General features: G+C 36.4%; 3 protein-coding genes across 9 annotated transcripts in view; 2 read left to right on the forward strand and 1 right to left on the reverse strand.

The window, feature by feature from the left end:
- LOC127424165 (ral guanine nucleotide dissociation stimulator-like) overlaps positions 1–2,961 on the forward strand; it is a 34,672-nt gene extending 31,711 nt beyond the window's left edge. For all 5 annotated transcript variants that reach the window (XM_051669117.1, XM_051669119.1, XM_051669116.1 and 2 more), the window contains 2 exons: positions 52–166; positions 982–2,961. In XM_051669117.1, coding sequence (XP_051525077.1) covers positions 52–166; positions 982–1,157 — 291 coding nt within the window. In that variant the 3' untranslated portion in view covers positions 1,158–2,961. The remainder of the gene's footprint in view (positions 1–51; positions 167–981) is intronic.
- A 2,784-nt stretch (positions 2,962–5,745) lies between these two features.
- Positions 5,746–10,783, forward strand: LOC127424353 (SWI/SNF-related matrix-associated actin-dependent regulator of chromatin subfamily B member 1-A). 2 transcript variants are annotated; one of them, XM_051669437.1, is made up of 9 exons: positions 5,746–5,887; positions 6,232–6,343; positions 6,460–6,568; positions 6,746–6,883; positions 7,263–7,390; positions 7,508–7,674; positions 9,069–9,259; positions 9,743–9,874; positions 10,309–10,783. In XM_051669437.1, the coding sequence occupies exons 1-9, from the start codon at positions 5,804–5,806 to the stop codon at positions 10,346–10,348; spliced, it is 1,101 nt and encodes a 366-aa protein (XP_051525397.1). In that variant the 5' UTR covers positions 5,746–5,803; the 3' UTR covers positions 10,349–10,783. The 2 variants fall into 2 exon arrangements, with proteins under 2 accessions (XP_051525397.1, XP_051525396.1); XM_051669436.1 differs by having other exon boundaries at positions 6,439–6,568; positions 10,309–10,780.
- Positions 10,784–11,983: 1,200 nt separating this feature from the next.
- On the reverse strand, positions 11,984–16,347 carry LOC127424354 (derlin-2-like). Of its 2 annotated transcripts, XM_051669440.1 has the most exons (8): positions 15,916–16,347; positions 14,775–14,971; positions 14,628–14,693; positions 14,449–14,522; positions 14,161–14,254; positions 13,517–13,712; positions 13,091–13,181; positions 11,984–13,002 (listed from the first exon to the last, which is right to left on the reverse strand). In XM_051669440.1, the coding sequence occupies exons 2-8, from the start codon at positions 14,778–14,780 to the stop codon at positions 12,837–12,839; spliced, it is 693 nt and encodes a 230-aa protein (XP_051525400.1). In that variant the 5' UTR covers positions 14,781–14,971; positions 15,916–16,347; the 3' UTR covers positions 11,984–12,836. The 2 variants fall into 2 exon arrangements, with proteins under 2 accessions (XP_051525400.1, XP_051525399.1); XM_051669439.1 differs by lacking the exon at positions 14,775–14,971 and having other exon boundaries at positions 15,916–16,342.
- Between the last annotated feature and the right edge of the window lie 732 nt (positions 16,348–17,079).

Here is a 17,079-nt window from a genome sequence, read left to right on the forward strand (position 1 = left end):
AAATGTACTTTGTATATTTAATCTTGATATACCAATCACCATGTATTTCAGGTGACTAGCCAGGACAAAACACCTGGTGTCATTAGGAAAGCCATGGCCAAGCACAACCTGGACAATGAGAAGTCAGAAGACTATGAACTATTCCAGAGAGTCTCAAAGCATAAAGGTAAGGAGCCTCAATATGTAAAGGAATATTCCAGATTTAATACAAGTTCAGCTCAATCTACAACTTTTCTGGTATTATGTTGAATACCATAAAAAAATTGGACTTGTCCAGCCTTTTCTTCAAAAAAGGCAAAAATCGAGGTTATAGTGAGGCAATTACAATGAAAGTGAATGGGGCCAATTTTTGGAGAGCAGAAATGTGAAGCTTATAATTTTATAAAAGCAATTTTATTACATCAATTCTTCTGTTAAAAATGGCATATTATTTGAGCTGTAAAGTTGTTTAAATCTACGTTTTTACGGTTGTTCTAGAGTTTTAAGGTTTATGGTATTGTGTTGTCATTGCAACAAAGTTGTAAAATTGTCTATAACTTTACACAGAAAAGGTTAGTAAGTGATTTTATCACACTAAAATCATGTTAACATGCATATTGTTTACATCTTGTGGCTGTACTTTTGAAACAGTGAGTATTTTAATGTTTACAAATTTTCCCCTTTCACTTCCATTTTTTTATTATTATTATTATTATTATTTTTGTTTTTAGAAAAGGAGGGACAAGTCAAAATTTATTTTTGTTGTAATCAGCATTATGCCACAAATACTGTCAACTGAGCTTAACTTGTATTGAACCCGGAATATTCATTTAAAGTCCCTGTAAAATGGATTGCTGAGCAGCTTTCTGCAAATACTGTGTTGATGTATTTCCTGTTGAGGTGGGACATATTGTAGGGCTCATCTGTGATTTATTAGCCAATAGCCTTTAGCCTTTATTGATGAGTCGTCAATCTTGATTTTTGTTCCACTTCACCCCACAGAACTCAGAATCCCAGATAATGGAAACGTTTTCTACGCTATGAACTCATCTGCCAAATACGACTTCTTGCTGAGGAAGCGTGGTGCTACCAAAACCTGCCGCTCCAAGAGCTCTCCTAGCCTAACTCTACCACGCATGAAGCAGAAAGGGTTCAAAATACCCAAAGGCTTCTTTTGAACGGTCTCTATCAAGTTTAACTTGCCTGGAGCGGTTTGCATTTGGGAGATTATCAAGAGTCACTTCATTAGTCCCTCTGCAGTATTATCTGTGTCTTTTAGCCAATGGATTATTGATTGTTGCATTGAAATAGCTGCTTGTTTCCTACAGGAAGCTATGCCTGTGTTTTCTGTCCCTATGGACTATGCGACAGACACAAGACCACTGTGGTTCTTACAAGGTTTGCCTTAAGACTGCACATAAGAGCCACACTGTGTGTGATAAATATTTTCCATACCAAATGCAGTTATTCATGCATGAGCACACTAAATGAAAACATATGAAGCACTTTAGAATGGTCCTTTACTTAAAGCAAGAGATTTGTGGAAAGCAGTTTGGACAATTGATGCATCATTTCCTCATCAGTTTTGTTCTTTTTTATTCCAAACAAGGACTTTCATTTGATTCATCTTGAAACAGGCTCTCTGTTTGGACTCAAAATGTTATCACTGTCTCTCAGATTCTAGGGCAGCTTTTGCTATAGCGACAATATTACATGTACAGTGCGAATTGTGTAAAGTGTATAGTCTTTTGTTTGTTTTTTGCTCTTTTATATGGCTGTTTTGACTGTTGTCAGTGCTGATGCCAATTTAGCTTGTCAACGCTGCCTGTTTTCCTGGAGACGACACTGATTACTGCCTGAAACTAACCTCTCAGGCTACAATCAGTTCACTCAAGACTGCAGGAATCTCTTTTGACTGCTAAGCGACTTCTGGTTTCCTTCATTGAGTCACAAATTCATATTTGAGCATGAGATGACAGGTCTGAAGCCTAGGATTTAGAAGATTACGTATGGTTATTACATAACCATAAATAACAACACTACTAACACTTATTAATTAATCCAAATGCAGTGATGGAGGCAGTCTTGACACCCAAGTCTATGCCAAAGCCTTTATTGTTTCTTTTTGCAGTTGGTTTCTCTGTGTTTCGTGATGTGCTTGGCCTCCGTTATAGAATGCCGTAACTCTACAGGCTTTCCTTTTTTTGTACCAAACACTGTGACTGTGGCTTCACCCTGCTAAGCCTTTTGTTTTGTGAACTAAACCCACAAGTGCTTTCTGACCAAATGGTCTTAGTATGATGTGCTGAAATATTGAGGGGATGTTGTTCCCACCAGTAGAGATTTTCAGCCGTGTTTACTCAGATGTGTATGTTGGTTTGTGTGTGGGTGTGTGTGTGTGTGTGTGTGTGTGCGTGTTTGTGCTTTAATTTGAAATATGATAGGATTTATATCTTAAAAGTTGTAAGAAATGCACCACATATGTGTTGGTGCTTTTCTGCTACTATGCCAACTATATAAACTGAACTGGAACAAAATATACATTTTGCTTAGTTTACGATGAAAAAAAAAAATCAAGTGCATGGAGAAAATATGCCACTAGGGATTCACTGTTAAATGACTCCTAATGAATATCACTTCTCAGACATGCTTTCTGGAAACTACAAAGATGAAGTGAAATGTTACTGCCTGCAGCCTGTCATTCGTTGCGTGCCATATACAGACTTCAATTCATATTTTGTTTTGTCTCCTTTTTTAACCTTTTTTTATGCCTGAATCTAACTCTGAATGTTAATGTCTATGTTTGAATGTTAAGGTCCAATTTGTGGCATTGCCCCATGTTTATTTATTTATATGTTTATAATTGTTTTATTTATAATTGTTTTACTGTTGTAAAAATAAATTAAAATGCACCTTTGTATGTACAAAAAAGCACTACATTTTTTTAAACTTACAAATAAATGTGGGGATGCACAGTACTTGATATTTCTGTGTTTTTGATTTCACCTAAACAAGCCACATTGTACGTATTGCAGAGACTTAAAGAAGATGTGTAACTATTCACTACTTAACAATCAGCCATGATTCATTGAATCTAAGTGAACATGTTCAAATACAGGGAGGTTACTGACATTAAGCAAGTAGTATTTGGCTGGTCATGTGATCCTGATATGGCAGCTCCCATGAGGGCACCCTTTCCATGTAGATTTAAACAGCTTTTATAAGGTTACTGATATGACTTGAGTCTTCATCCTATGTGAGTGGTCATGATTTTATACATATATTGCACAATTTGTATTTATTTCTTAAGGTGTACAACTCTTATAAAGAGGGAAAAAATCACTGAGTGCACCTTTAAGGTTATTTTATTGTAATGTTATGTTTAGATTAAAATTTAAAATAGGTTACAACCTTTGTTCCTGTAATTATAGATGTGCCAGAAACCAAATTAAATCAAACTTGACCCAGAGTTCGGCACTTTACCTGTTTTTTGTTTTTTGGGAATGCCCAATTCCCAATGCGCTCTAAGTCCTCGTGGTGGCATAGTGACTCGCCTCAATCCGGGTGGCAGATTTACCTGGTTTTTAATAAAACACGATAGAGCTAATTCTACTGGAGTCTTCTTGTTATACTTTTAAATATTTCAGATGGGAACAGCATCAAGAACCATACATACAGCCCTGGAAAAAATTAAGAGACCACTGCAAAATGATCACTTTCTCTGGATTTACTGTTTGTTTAAGTAAAATTAACATGTTTTATTCTATAAAGTACTGACAACATTTCTCCCAAATTCCAAATTAAAATATTGTCATTTAGAGCATTTATTTGCAGAAAATGACAACTGGTCAAAATAACAAAAAAGATGTAGGTTTTTCAGACCTCAAATAGTGCAAAGAAAAGTTCATATTCATTTTTAAACAACACAATACTAATGTTTTAACTTGGGAAGAGTTCAGAAATCAATATTTGGTGGAATAACCCTGATTTTCAATCACAGCTTTCATGCGTCTTGACATGCTCTCTACCAGTCTTTCACATTGCTGTTTGGTGACTTTATGCCACTCCTTGCGCAAAACTTCAAGCAGCTAGGCTTTGTTTGATGGCTTGTGGCCATCCATCTTCCTCTTGATCACATTCCAGAGGTTTTCAGTGGGGTTCAGGTCTGGAGATTGGGCTGGACATGACAGGGTCTTGATCCGGTGGTCCTTCATCAACAACTTGATTGACCTGGCTGTGTGGCATGGAGCTTTGTCCTGCTGGAAAAACCAATCCTCAGAGTTGGGGAACATTGTCAGAGCAGAAGGAAGCAAGTTTTCTTCCAGGATAACCTTGTATGTGGCTTGATTCATGCGTCCTTCACAAAGACGAATCTGCCCGAATCCAGCCTTGCTGAAGCACCTCCAGATCATCACCGATCCTCCACCTGGTCGTCTAATGGTTAGACAGAGACCTGGAGAGGCCTTCAAGCCACAGTGTCTCGCACCCACAGTGAAATTTGGTGGAGGATCGGAGATGATCTTGGGGTGTTTTAGCAAGGCAATGACAATTTGGAATTTGGGAGAAGTGTTGTCAGTACTTTACAGAATAAAACAAACATTTTCATTTTACTCAAACACATACCTATATATAGTAAATCCAGAGAAACTGATCATTTTGCAGTGGTGTCTTATTTTTTTCCAGAGCTGTATATAGTGAGAATGCTAAAGATTGTTTAAGAAATCAAATGCTAATTTTATTCTATTTAAAGCAGAACTTGAATTGATTTAATAATATATGGAGACAGGTGCATTATTATTATTATAAGGCAGCAAGGTTGGAAAACAAAATTTTTAATTAACAGTTGACAGTGCATTTCTCACTTTTCTGTAAGCTAAAAAATACCATACCAATACCATCTTAACATATTCTTAGAAACAGAGAAATATTTTAGTCCTTTTCCTAAAGTAAATCTACACGTTCACTTTCACTTTAGTAAAAAAAGTCTTGTGGATTAATTTTATGATGCCTTTATGTGCTTTTTGGACCTTCTGAGTTTTAGTCACTATTCACTTGCATTGTATGGACCTTCAGAGCTGAAATATTCTTCTAAAAATCTTCATTTGTATTCTGCAGAAGAAAGTCATACACATCTGGGTGAGTAAATGATGAGAGAATTTTGAAATATTACTATTTTTAATAAACATGTAATTTACTTGACTTTTAATGTCTTGATATTAAGTTTGCTACATAAACACACATCTTGATCATTTAAAGTTTAAACACTCTACCTACAGTTAAAAGTTCAAAATTATTAAAAACGAATTGCAGAATTAATTAATGATAAGATGTTAAATAAAAGAAGTGACAAATTATGTTACACATCGTATATTTAGCTGTATGGAATATACTGTATAGTAAATAGGTCTGTCAGTTGACAGAAAAGAGATAAAACACACACGTTCATACACTGGAAGCTGCGATGTTACATCGTCCCCATTATAATATATTTATCATGTGATAGTTTTGTCTTGTCTAATGTTAACCATTTAAAATTCGCACTGAACTTCGAACTCAGAGGCTGTTTGTTTTTCTGCTACTTATACGATACGATGTCCCTCTGTTTATGGTTACTAAGTCTATATGAACGACTTCTCAACTGTCCAATCGCAGACCGCTTGTAAGCAGCTCTTAGTAGCCAATCCGAACGCAGGAGGCGGGACTTGCCTGCTGGGAGAAAAAACATAACGCAACCACATAGGTACGTCATTTTCTTGCGCCACATGTAAACAGGTTGAGCGCACATGCGCACGTTTACCGGAACCGAGTCGAGCTAACATTCAACATGGCGTTAAGCAAAACATACGGACAGAAACCCATTAAATTCCAGCTGGAGGAGGATGGAGACTTTTACATGATTGGATCAGAGGCAAGAAATTAAACGCAATATCATTTCTGTGAAGATTTGATTTGTATTTATGAACCATATACCGAATTGTATTAGTCGCTGATAATTCAGCTAGCTAGCTAAGCTTGTTTTCGTTTGGAACAAGATCGATAACTGGAGTTGTTGGCTTTTCTTGATTATTTCTTGATCTCAGTCCGCTTTGGCTATTTTAGACGACACATCCAGAGCTGTGTAGTTGTAATAGACGCAACACAATACTTGTTTATCATGAATAAACAGGATAGCAACCCAGTGCACCCACTCATCATGCTGAGTGCATGACAAAATAGCTATCATTAAAAGATCTCCTATGTTTGTGTGTTTAGGTGGGGAATTACTTGCGTATGTTCAGAGGGTCATTATATAAGCGCTACCCATCACTCTCGAGAAGACTAGCGACAGTAGAGGAGAGAAAGAAGATAGTCGCATCATCTCATGGTGAGTGTTGCACAAAAAACTGTGTCAAGGGTTCATATTTAGTTATCTTAGAATTGCACTTTCTATCTTACAGTATAAGCAATGTTTTGTGTTAGATCACGGTTACACCACTTTAGCCACCAGTGTGACGCTGCTGAAGGCCTCAGAAGTCGAGGAGATATTTGAGGGACATGATGAGAAGTACAAGGCTGTGTCGATCAGCACTGAGCCTCCAGCCTATCTCAGGTAAACCAGTTTGAATATGCTCACAAATATCATGCTCAGAGGGTCATTATTTAAAATTGCTACAGTAAAATGTATTACAAATATATATATTTAGATCATCACATTGCCTGTAATACCCAAATGTCAGATTATTTAAGCATATCTGACTTTATTTTTCTCATGTGGTTTTCTTCACAGGGAGCAGAAAGCCAAGAGAAACAGCCAGTGGGTTCCCACTCTTCCCAACAGTTCCCATCACCTGGATGCTGTTCCTTGCTCCACCACCATCAACCGCAACCGTATGGGCCGTGACAAAAAGAGGACCTTCCCCCTCTGGTGATTTTAGCTTTCCATTGATATGATATTAAGTTCAGCGTCACAGTTCAAAAAACGTAACAGGTTAAGATGTGTGGAAGCCTCTAATGACTCATAATTGTTGTTAGCTTAACTCGCTCTTAAAGGAATAGTTCACCCAAAACTGAAACGTTTACTTTCCCTCATGCCATCCCAGATGTGTATGACTTTCTTTCTTTTGCAGAACACAAATTAAGATTTTTAGAAGAATATTTGAGCTCATACACATCTGGTATGGCATGAGGGTGAGTAAATGATGAGAGAATTTTCATTTTTGGGTGAACTATTCCTTTAGATATTTGAGAAACTTAGCTAGTTTCATTTTGTTGTATTGTAATCTGCTTGGCTCTGTTATGCACAGCTTTGATGATCACGACCCGGCTGTCATCCATGAGAATGCCACCCAGCCTGAAATCCTGGTGCCCATCAGACTGGACATGGAGATTGATGGGCAGAAACTACGTGATGCTTTCACATGGAACATGAATGGTAGACTGTCCATTACACACTTCCACTGGTTATCTTTTTTTATACTTACAGTCTCACAGTAAAACATGCACCCCACTGCATGCTCTGAACACTGCTTTTTTTCTCCTGGCCCAAAAGAAAAGCTTATGACTCCAGAGATGTTTGCTGAAATCTTGTGTGATGACCTGGACCTGAGCCCACTGACATTTGTTCCTGCCATTGCCTCGGCAATCAGACAGCAGATAGAGTCCTACCCCACAGACAGCATACTGGATGAGCAGATGGACCAAAGAGTCATTATCAAGGTACTACATATGAGTCATTTTGTATATCAAAACAGTACAGTCTGCATGATTCAAGAAATTACAGCTGTAAATATTGCAGATCCATGAGTCCTTCCCAATAATCAGTTATTTGGGCAAGAGGTAGACATATATTACGATTTTACTGTTGAATCGGTGCCGATATTTGCAGATAGTTTTATTTTTTATTATTGTTCATGTTTCACTGTTGCAGGCGCTGGAGGATTCTACAGTTAGAACAGCGGCCTCTAGTGGTGAAATAAAAACAATCATGTGGGAATTTGCTAAATCTAAATCTTTCATTAATGACAGTTTTCGTCCATATTTGTATCCATACTTCAGTGCACACTTTATTTTGATTAGATAGTCAAGTGTTCTAAATTGAAGTGAAGGCATGCAAAAAAAAAAAAAAAAAAAAAAAAGTTACTATATGAAGACGTGCCCCATCAGTACACATCACATATAAACAAACTGTACCTCCAACTTCATGTCTTGTGAGTAATAATTAAATAGGCTAAAAAACAAGAATCCCTTGTCTGTTTGTGCTTGTTTAGTCTCACATTACATTATGCACCATATCTTCATTTTTTTATTTTCTTGGAATTTTGGTTGAACTAAAAACAGCATCTTGGATTTGATTTATTTTGGACTGTTGTAGCCTCTATGTCTGTGCCTGTCACAGTAACTAAAAACTAATACATTTTTTTAACATTCTATAAATCGATTTTAAAAACTATCGTCCAATTAATTGGTGATCTGCCTTTTCCACCACCTTGGTTATTGGTATCGGCAAAATCCACTCTCGGTGGATTTCAAATTTGGATCACCTGGTGCATTGTATGAAAATAGGCCTATAAGATTGAAAATAAGATTTCTGTGCTCCAGTGATAAATGTGAAAGTTATTATTAATAAAATATTAAGTTGGCTTCCAACTTATGAACATAAGCTTTTATTTAGTAGTTTTATAATTTTAATATTTTTTTTTTCTTTTAGTAATTATCAGCATAAAATTGAGTGAAAAGTTGAAAAATAAATGGAAAAATTAACATTAATTTCTTAGGATGCGGCATTTCCTTTTCCCTTAATAACAGTTTGCATTCATGTTATCCCAGCCTACTGAAAATGTTACGCATATTGATCATTTTGTTGTGTGCTTCAATGGAAGCAATGAAATTCATTTTACGTCGTGACGTTTCTTTGTTGTAATGTTAGAAGAATTCAGAAATTTTGTCCAGGTTTAAATATGGTTTTTATTGTTTAAATCTTAAAATTTCATTGTGAACCCCAATGGCCTTTTGAACATCACTGAGTAGACATGTAAAGGCGGGATGTGGGATTACAGGAAAACAGACAATCTTCTAAGTGTTTTTATTGCTCTTGTCTTTTAACCCTGTAGTTAAACATACACGTTGGGAACATATCTCTGGTGGATCAGTTTGAATGGGACATGTCTGAGAAGGAGAACTCCCCTGAGAAGTTTGCACTTAAGCTGTGCTCTGAGCTGGGCCTGGGGGGAGAGTTTGTCACCACTATTGCATATAGCATTCGGGGCCAGCTTAGCTGGCATCAAAGGACATACGCTTTCAGGTACGGACGCATTTACGTGAGTCAAATCATTGATCAAAAACGCTATTTCATAGTCCTGGTTGAGCATGAAGTGAAATGTGGCTGGCACAATAGATGTTTTGAAATAGAATACTTATGACATTTAAATATTTACCGAATTTAAGCTTCTCCCAAACAATCTAGGAAAGAGCCCCATATAGTAACAAACTACTTTGCGAGTTAGACCCATTGAAGCGTAGTTGTTTCATTTGTATCATAAAGACAATAGTTAAGTATTTTCAAAACAATGTCAACTTTCTCCAAGTTGGACATTATCTCAGACTTCCTCTAATGTCTGAGACATTACAAAACTCATCAGAAGGGTCATGTTTTTCTCTGCTGCCTTGTGAGCATTCTAATCAGTAATGCCTGATGTTGAAATAGATCTGTCATGTTTATCAACCCAGACCTTTTTTTAGTAAAGACGCATTGTTGCCGAAATGCTAATATTTTGTCTCTTTATAGTGAGAACCCTCTCCCCACAGTAGAGATTGCCATCAGAAACACAGGTGATGCTGACCAGTGGTGTCCACTACTGGAGACACTGACAGATGCTGAGATGGAGAAGAAGATCAGGGACCAGGACAGAAACACAAGGTAAGAGAATTAATTGCCTTTTCATGAAATACAAACAAAAAAAGTTTGTAACAAAAAAGTTTGTAACCTTACAATCAACGAAGATGAAAATTCTGTCATCGTTTACTCACGCTCATGTTGTTCCAAACCCATATGACTGCCTTTCTTCAGTGGAACACAAAAGATGTTAGGTAGAATGTCTGTCTGAATCACCATTCACTGTCATTGTTTGGAAAAAAAGATGCAATGAAAGTATGTAATGAAATGGTTACTCATGCTGCCTCTATCTCATTTTATGTGCCACAAATGATAGTAGTATGAGTTTGGAACAACATGAGGGTGAGTAAATAATGACTGAATTTTCATTTTTGGGTGAACTTTTCCTTTTAATGCACTACATTGCAATTTTCAAAGTCTCTCCATTAAAGATAAAACTTGATGTGGATCTGTTTCAGGCGGATGAGGCGACTTGCAAACACAGCCCCAGCATGGTAAAGATAACTGCACATTTCCTAAAGAGGCAGAGGAAACACCAATAAAGCTACAACCCAGCATTACTGACATTTAGACATTCCATTGGCCAGACTTCCAGTCAAGATCCAGTCCCTCCAGATCAGAGTTTACAGTTGAGCAACTTGATATCTACTGTAAACTGAGTACCATCTGCTCCAGTCTGGCCTAGTCAAAAGTCCTGTGTTGTGACCTTTCCCTATACCCAATATCTGTCTGCTCAGAGACAGACGGTGTCTGAAAAGTTGAGAGGATTTTATGGTATCTTAATTTGTCTTGTTTTGTGTTTGTGTATAGAAGCCAATTTGTAAACAATGTACTTTTAAATAAAATGATTAAAGTTAAGTTATTTTGGAATGCTTTTTGTTAAAAATCTGCATTATATTATACGTTTTGAACTAACAACCTTTGTCTCAATGGCTCAAACCATTACCCTATTTCTTTGTATTTACTAGGAAGCAATATGTGCTTTAGAGGTGGAAATGAATGTGATGCATGTTTAAATGTTTAAAACCCCTTAAACTCTATAGACCTGCTGGTGGGTTCACAGGGGGACGCTATATCATGGAAAAAGTTTATGCTTAAAACGTTAAAGTCCCCGGGAACAAGGCATACGTGGTATCATTTGAAAGCTTAGAATGTGAACTTTTCATAAAATGCTATCACTTGCGTTACATAAAATCACAAAATAAGGCCGGAAAACATTTGTCATAATTAGCGCCTCCTAGAGGTAATGGGGTAGAAATATGAATATTAAAGCCGTTCTCATAGCACTTCAGTAGACAAGTCTTATATCAAACGAAAGTTCTCATTCTCAGGAATGTGACTATATTGTATATAGCCCTAATACCATGGTTAGAAAGATTTTCAAAAGAATCACAAAGTGAAATATGATTTCTGAAAGACATCAAATACAAACATCTCTATTATGTGCCGATCATTGCTGCTGTAAGTCCAAAGTAGAAAAACGTTATATCTGCTTAGTCTTACAGTTTTCTAAAAAGAAAAAAAAAAAAAGAGCCATTTTTACTCATCTGTGAGCCTGTTTGCCTGAATAATCCAATGTTATATCTTAGATGTCCAGAACAAAATATGCCAACCAGCAAGAAAAACAACTAGATTGAGCTTCTAGTCCACTCAGAGGCCAAGATATTCAATGAAAAAAAGGTGGTGGTGCATGAACTGAAAATTAGACTGAATGTCCATGGATGAGCACATCTTTGAGGGCTAAAATGTGTTAAAGCACCACCTACATCTGTATATTGTGATGGAATGTGGTAGAGGAAAAATTATTTTCCTAGTACTTGCTGCCATCTATTGGAAGGAAATAAGACTTTTCAAAGGGAGATAGAGTGAACAGAGCCAGAATTACATGTTTACAAAATAAGGACAAATATATACTGTATTTATATAATATACTGTTTATATAACAAAATATTATTTATACATTTGAGGCTTTTTTTATTTGGGGGGTTTTCTAAAAAATGTGACAATTTTTTTGCAATTAGTCCATAGTATGTGTGAATGAATTTAATTTCAATTTAAGTGTGAAAAATTGCAGGCGACAGCCCCAAAAATGCTACAGAGATTTACTGAAATATAGAGCAAACCACCAGAATGTAAAGATAATACAACATAAGCCTTTATTCATTAGCCATCAAGTGTTTGTATTTATATTCAGATACAGCTAAAGTTTCTGTGTTGTTTAGGCAAATAGTAGTTTTTCTGGACAACAAACTCTTCAATAATTCATCTTAACCATTTCAACACACAAAGCTTTTTGTATTTTGCCATGGTGCTGTGCTAACAAAGGCCACGGGCCTGAAAATGCACAGTCTGCAGTTTAATTTGGCATTTCAGATAGTCGGCACATTCGTGAATGTGTCCTGCGTCACTGCTCACTGTGTTCGATACTATTTGTGAACAGAGCTACGCCACAGTATTGTACCCAAGAAAATAACCTCTTGTGGAATACACAATCCCCTACTATTTTAGCCTCCAAAATGATGTATTATAGTCTGGTTTCTCTTTCAACACCATTGCTAACATAATACAGCCATCATTGCTTTGTAATTCATTTAAACAAAGTTGTTGAGAAAACAACATTTGTTTAAAACCATGTGGTGTAAACTAAAACAGAATGGCACTGTTCTTCCAAAACAAAGGAATACTTGTTTGTGATGTGCATGGCATTGAATGCAAAATTGAAATCCATTACACAAAGGCACAAAGGTGGCCAAATGTAAAATCCTCGTGGCCTTAGTCTCAGTTACAAAGCTGGATTTCCAGGATGCACAGTGCAACTGATGGCCATAGGCTAAAGCGCCTTCTCTTTCATAAGGAGTGTTTTAAACTATTACACAGTCTGATTAAAAGAATATTTAGACATAAACTCCCCCAACTAAAACGAGGAATTTAAAAGCATGGCAAGACTGAATCAAATTGCTGTCTGTAAACCTGGTACTGAATCCTTCTAGTTTTCTTCTCCTTGAGGATCTTCCTCATTTGGACCTTGACCTTCATCTTGACCAGTATCATCTTCTCCATCTCCAACTTGCGCATTCAAGGAGAGCCCATTCTGATCTTCTGGAAGGGGGGCATAATCTGGATCTTCTTGAGGTGCGTCAAATATAGCGCGACTGCAGGATATGAATGCGCACTTCTGTTTTATTTATATCATATGATAAAAAGACAAGAAATAATTACAATATTCATGTTCCCACTTACAAAATTCCAGGAGTGGCAAGAAGCTTTCTTCCTCCTGGCTGGTTAGGAAACACATCCTCCAAGAAGTAGTAGATATGTCCTACACCGATACCTAAAAAACATTATATATATATATACAGTATGCGCATGAGGACGCAGGGTCGCACAAGTTTAAAAATGCCCAACTATTTCCATGTTTTCCATTACCGTGGGAAACTAGATCACCCTAGATTAGTTTAGGAAAGCAGCATGCAAATGTGGCTCTGTTTTTCAACTAATTTGTGGAATCTCCATGCAGCCTGGGTACTTCAGGTACTTCTTAGAAGCTATCTAAAAATCTACCAAAAATTACCAAAGATCCTGCACAGCATATAGAATTCAAGCAGTAATTAGTCAAAATGCAAAGTCACCTCTTAAAATGGGTGGCTCGGGAAAAAGTTAACATACCCAGCAGATCAATAACAATGGAATTGCCGAGTAACAGTGAGAATCCCATGAGCACCCAGGGAAGGAATGGGGCCTGGAAATTGAGCAAACCAAAGAAGTTCATGCGAACATAAGGGTTTCTTCTACTCCACACGTACACCAGCATGATAGTGAAGGCCTGTCCTAAAAAGAACAGGTTGGCAAACAGACCAAAGAGCTGTAGATATTAGAGTTAAAGAATTAAAGAGATAAAACACTGAATAAGAAACAGCTACTGAGTCAGCTACACAGTCTTTTAATCCTACATTTCTATCAACCAATAAGTTGAGTCTATATGGATCTAACATGTCTCTTAAATGAAAAGATTACAGTATGAGATTATATGTGCTTGATGACAAGCTTTGTTTCTTATTGCTCTGTTTATGCCCTCAGAACTTCATTCTGTTGTCTGGAATTAAAGGGTACAGCCAAACCTGTTTATCAGAAGGAGGTATCCACATACTTTAGGCCATATAGTGTATGCAACCATACTTTAATTTCAATTCTGTATTAGGGTACGTAATTTAAGAGAAAACTTGCATGGATTTGAACTGTACTGCATGCTAGCACTTCATTCAGTGAAGAGACGCATGACTGTTTTTAACGTAACAAAGGCTGAAGGATACAGTCATAAGAACGCCACCAAACAGGAACATGTAGACAAAGTCTGCCGTTCGGCCGCGGAATGAGCCTTCCTCCAGCATTCGGCAGTAACGATATCTGCTAAGTCAAGGACGTTAACACAGATGACCTACAGCACACAGCTGCATAGGAGCCAAATGGCAGTTATGCAAAGCAAATAGACAGTGAAACTGTGTGAATGTGCTTGTGTGAGAGTGAAACCCATTTGGAAAGCACTGAAAATTTCACAGAGAGCCAATGGAGAGACATTTCAAATGGACTGAAAGGGATACAGAAAAATCATGTTGAACAAGAAGCTGAATCCAAGAGGCCCAAAAAACAAGAAGTTTGTGATCAGTCGCCATACCTCCATAAGAGAAGAAACAGACATGCATATTAAAAACAATAATACATACTGTTCTTATATTTAAAAGCAGCTGTGTTTCATAAACAATGATATTTAAGAACTAACCTGGTATCTCCTTAATATCAGGTCAGGGTTAAAATACAGTTGAAAAGGTGTAATGAACTCCAGTTGCTGTAGATCACAAAACAAACGTATAAGTTACATTAAAGGGTTAGTTCACCCAAAAATGAAAATTATCTCTAATTTACTCACCCTCATGCCATCCCAGATATGTATGACTAACTTTCATCAACTGAACTCCAATGAAGATTTTTAGAAGAATTTCTCAGCTCTTTTGGTCCATACAATGCGTGAATGGGTGCCAAAATGTTGAAGCCCCCAAAATCACAAGTCAGCATATAAGTAATCCATATGACTCCAGTGGTTGATTCAATGTCTCCAGAAGCAATCTGATAGGTGTGGGTGAGAAACAGATCAATATTTAAGTCCATGTAACTATAAATTCTCCTCCCTGCTCAGTCAATCTCCATTTTAACTTTCACTTTCACATTCTTCTTCTTGTGATTTTTCTTCATGCATATGCCTCCTACTGGGCAGGGAGAAGAATTTCTAGCAAAAATGGAATTAAATATTGATGTTTCTCACCCACACCTATCATATCACTTCAGAAGATATGGATTTAGAGTGTCAACATTTAGGCACCCATTCACTTGTATTGTACAGAGCTGAGATATTCTTAAATAAATCTTCATTTGTGTTCTGCAGAAGAAAGTCACACACAACTGGGAAGGCATGAGGGTGAGTAAATAATGAGAGAATTTTCATTTTTGAGTGAACTGTTCCTTTAAGCTTTTCTGCTCCCCTTGAAAAAAAAGCCTCTTTTTAATATTTCCTCTTTTCCAAGCATAGTTAACAAAATGTTCAGCAGCAGCTGTCCTGACCTGTAGTTTACTCCATCTAAAACTCTCTTAAATCTCTCTCAAAAAACAAACACACATTCTAATTATTGTAAATTTTGTGTATTTTTTTTAATCTTCTAACTGTTGTATATATATATATATATATGGTATATTGTTGTAATGTAAAATTATTATTATTCAGTATTCATGACTTCTTGATATTGGAAAAACAAAGTTAATGGATATGACGCTGAAACTGAATCTTGAGTGAAGGGAAGATAATCAAAAATAAAACTGATCATGGCATCAAACTGATGTCAATAGTTTGACATCCTATCCTACTGTCATCAGTATACGATCCTATATTTACATGGCAATGCAAATAGTATTTACTAAATACAGTATCACATACTGCCTGGGTCTTCAGATGCATATTATAGATATCAGAGTACTTGCAATACATATATATACAACCAGTATATTAGACTGCTTACCACAGCAGCTGTTGTCAGGACGCATGCAGTCGTGTATGCTCGAGTGACGGCTGGAATCTGCATGTACTCTTGAGTGACGCTGTGTGCCATGATGTTTCTCCAGCGTCCATATAAACTCCTCTCTACACTTTCACTTACGAGTGTTTCCGTATAGACATTTAACCCACATGACTTTTACAAACACTGACGATGACCACCGATCAGTCGATTAAATGTAGGTGGCATGTATGTCTCAACAGATCCATGTGCACTCTTCGGCCTAAGATTACATTTGATGGTGCATATTAATATTTGTGTTTGAATTTAAGAGCGTTTAATAAAGGCGGAGAGAGAGACTTTCACTCTTGAACAGTCGCTTCAGCACCTCCACGTGGATATATGCAAAATACTCTTGTTCTCCCGTGGACCAATGAGATTGCACCGTTCTGACGTCTGTTACGTGTTATAACGTAAAGTATTAACTGTTAATGCTGTCAGAAGAAGATTTAGGACAAATAACTGGTCTGAGAGTATTTTAATTGTACCAAAATACAGCACACATTTTATATAAAAGTATTTACACAGTAAATTTCAAAAGCAGAAAAAATGAAGTAGCATAAAAACCTTTTATATATATATATATATATATATATATATATATATATATATATATATATATATATATATATATATATATATAACTACTGAAACAAATGTGTATAAATGCAGTGAAGAAAATATGCTCCAAGCTTGTCAATTGAAATAGACAAAGAAATCTGACTTGAGTCTGTCTCCATCACTAAACTGGTGTCCAATTGTGACTATTGCTCTTACTTATTTCTATTATTTTCTATTATATGAACTTTTTTTGTAGTTTTATTTTTATTGTTTAACATCATCCTTTTTATCTTTATATAAATACACTGTTTGTTTTTCTTCTTTTTTCCCCCCTTAATTTTATATATGTTTTTAATTTACTTGTTTGTTTTTTCCCAGCATATGCTGAAAATGCTTTGTCAATTCAAATGTAAAAATATGTCACGCCAGTAAAGCACCTTAAAACTGAAACTGAGAGAGAGTTAAAAGAGAGTTCAAATAATGTCAGTGTCCTGCACTGAGTGCAAGATTTACACATTTAATTTTTATAACAAAATTTCATCAGATTTAATTGAGTAATCTTTAACA

This window comes from Myxocyprinus asiaticus, chromosome 33 (assembly GCF_019703515.2).
Source record: "Myxocyprinus asiaticus isolate MX2 ecotype Aquarium Trade chromosome 33, UBuf_Myxa_2, whole genome shotgun sequence".
Classification (NCBI taxonomy): Eukaryota; Metazoa; Chordata; class Actinopteri; order Cypriniformes; family Catostomidae; genus Myxocyprinus; species Myxocyprinus asiaticus.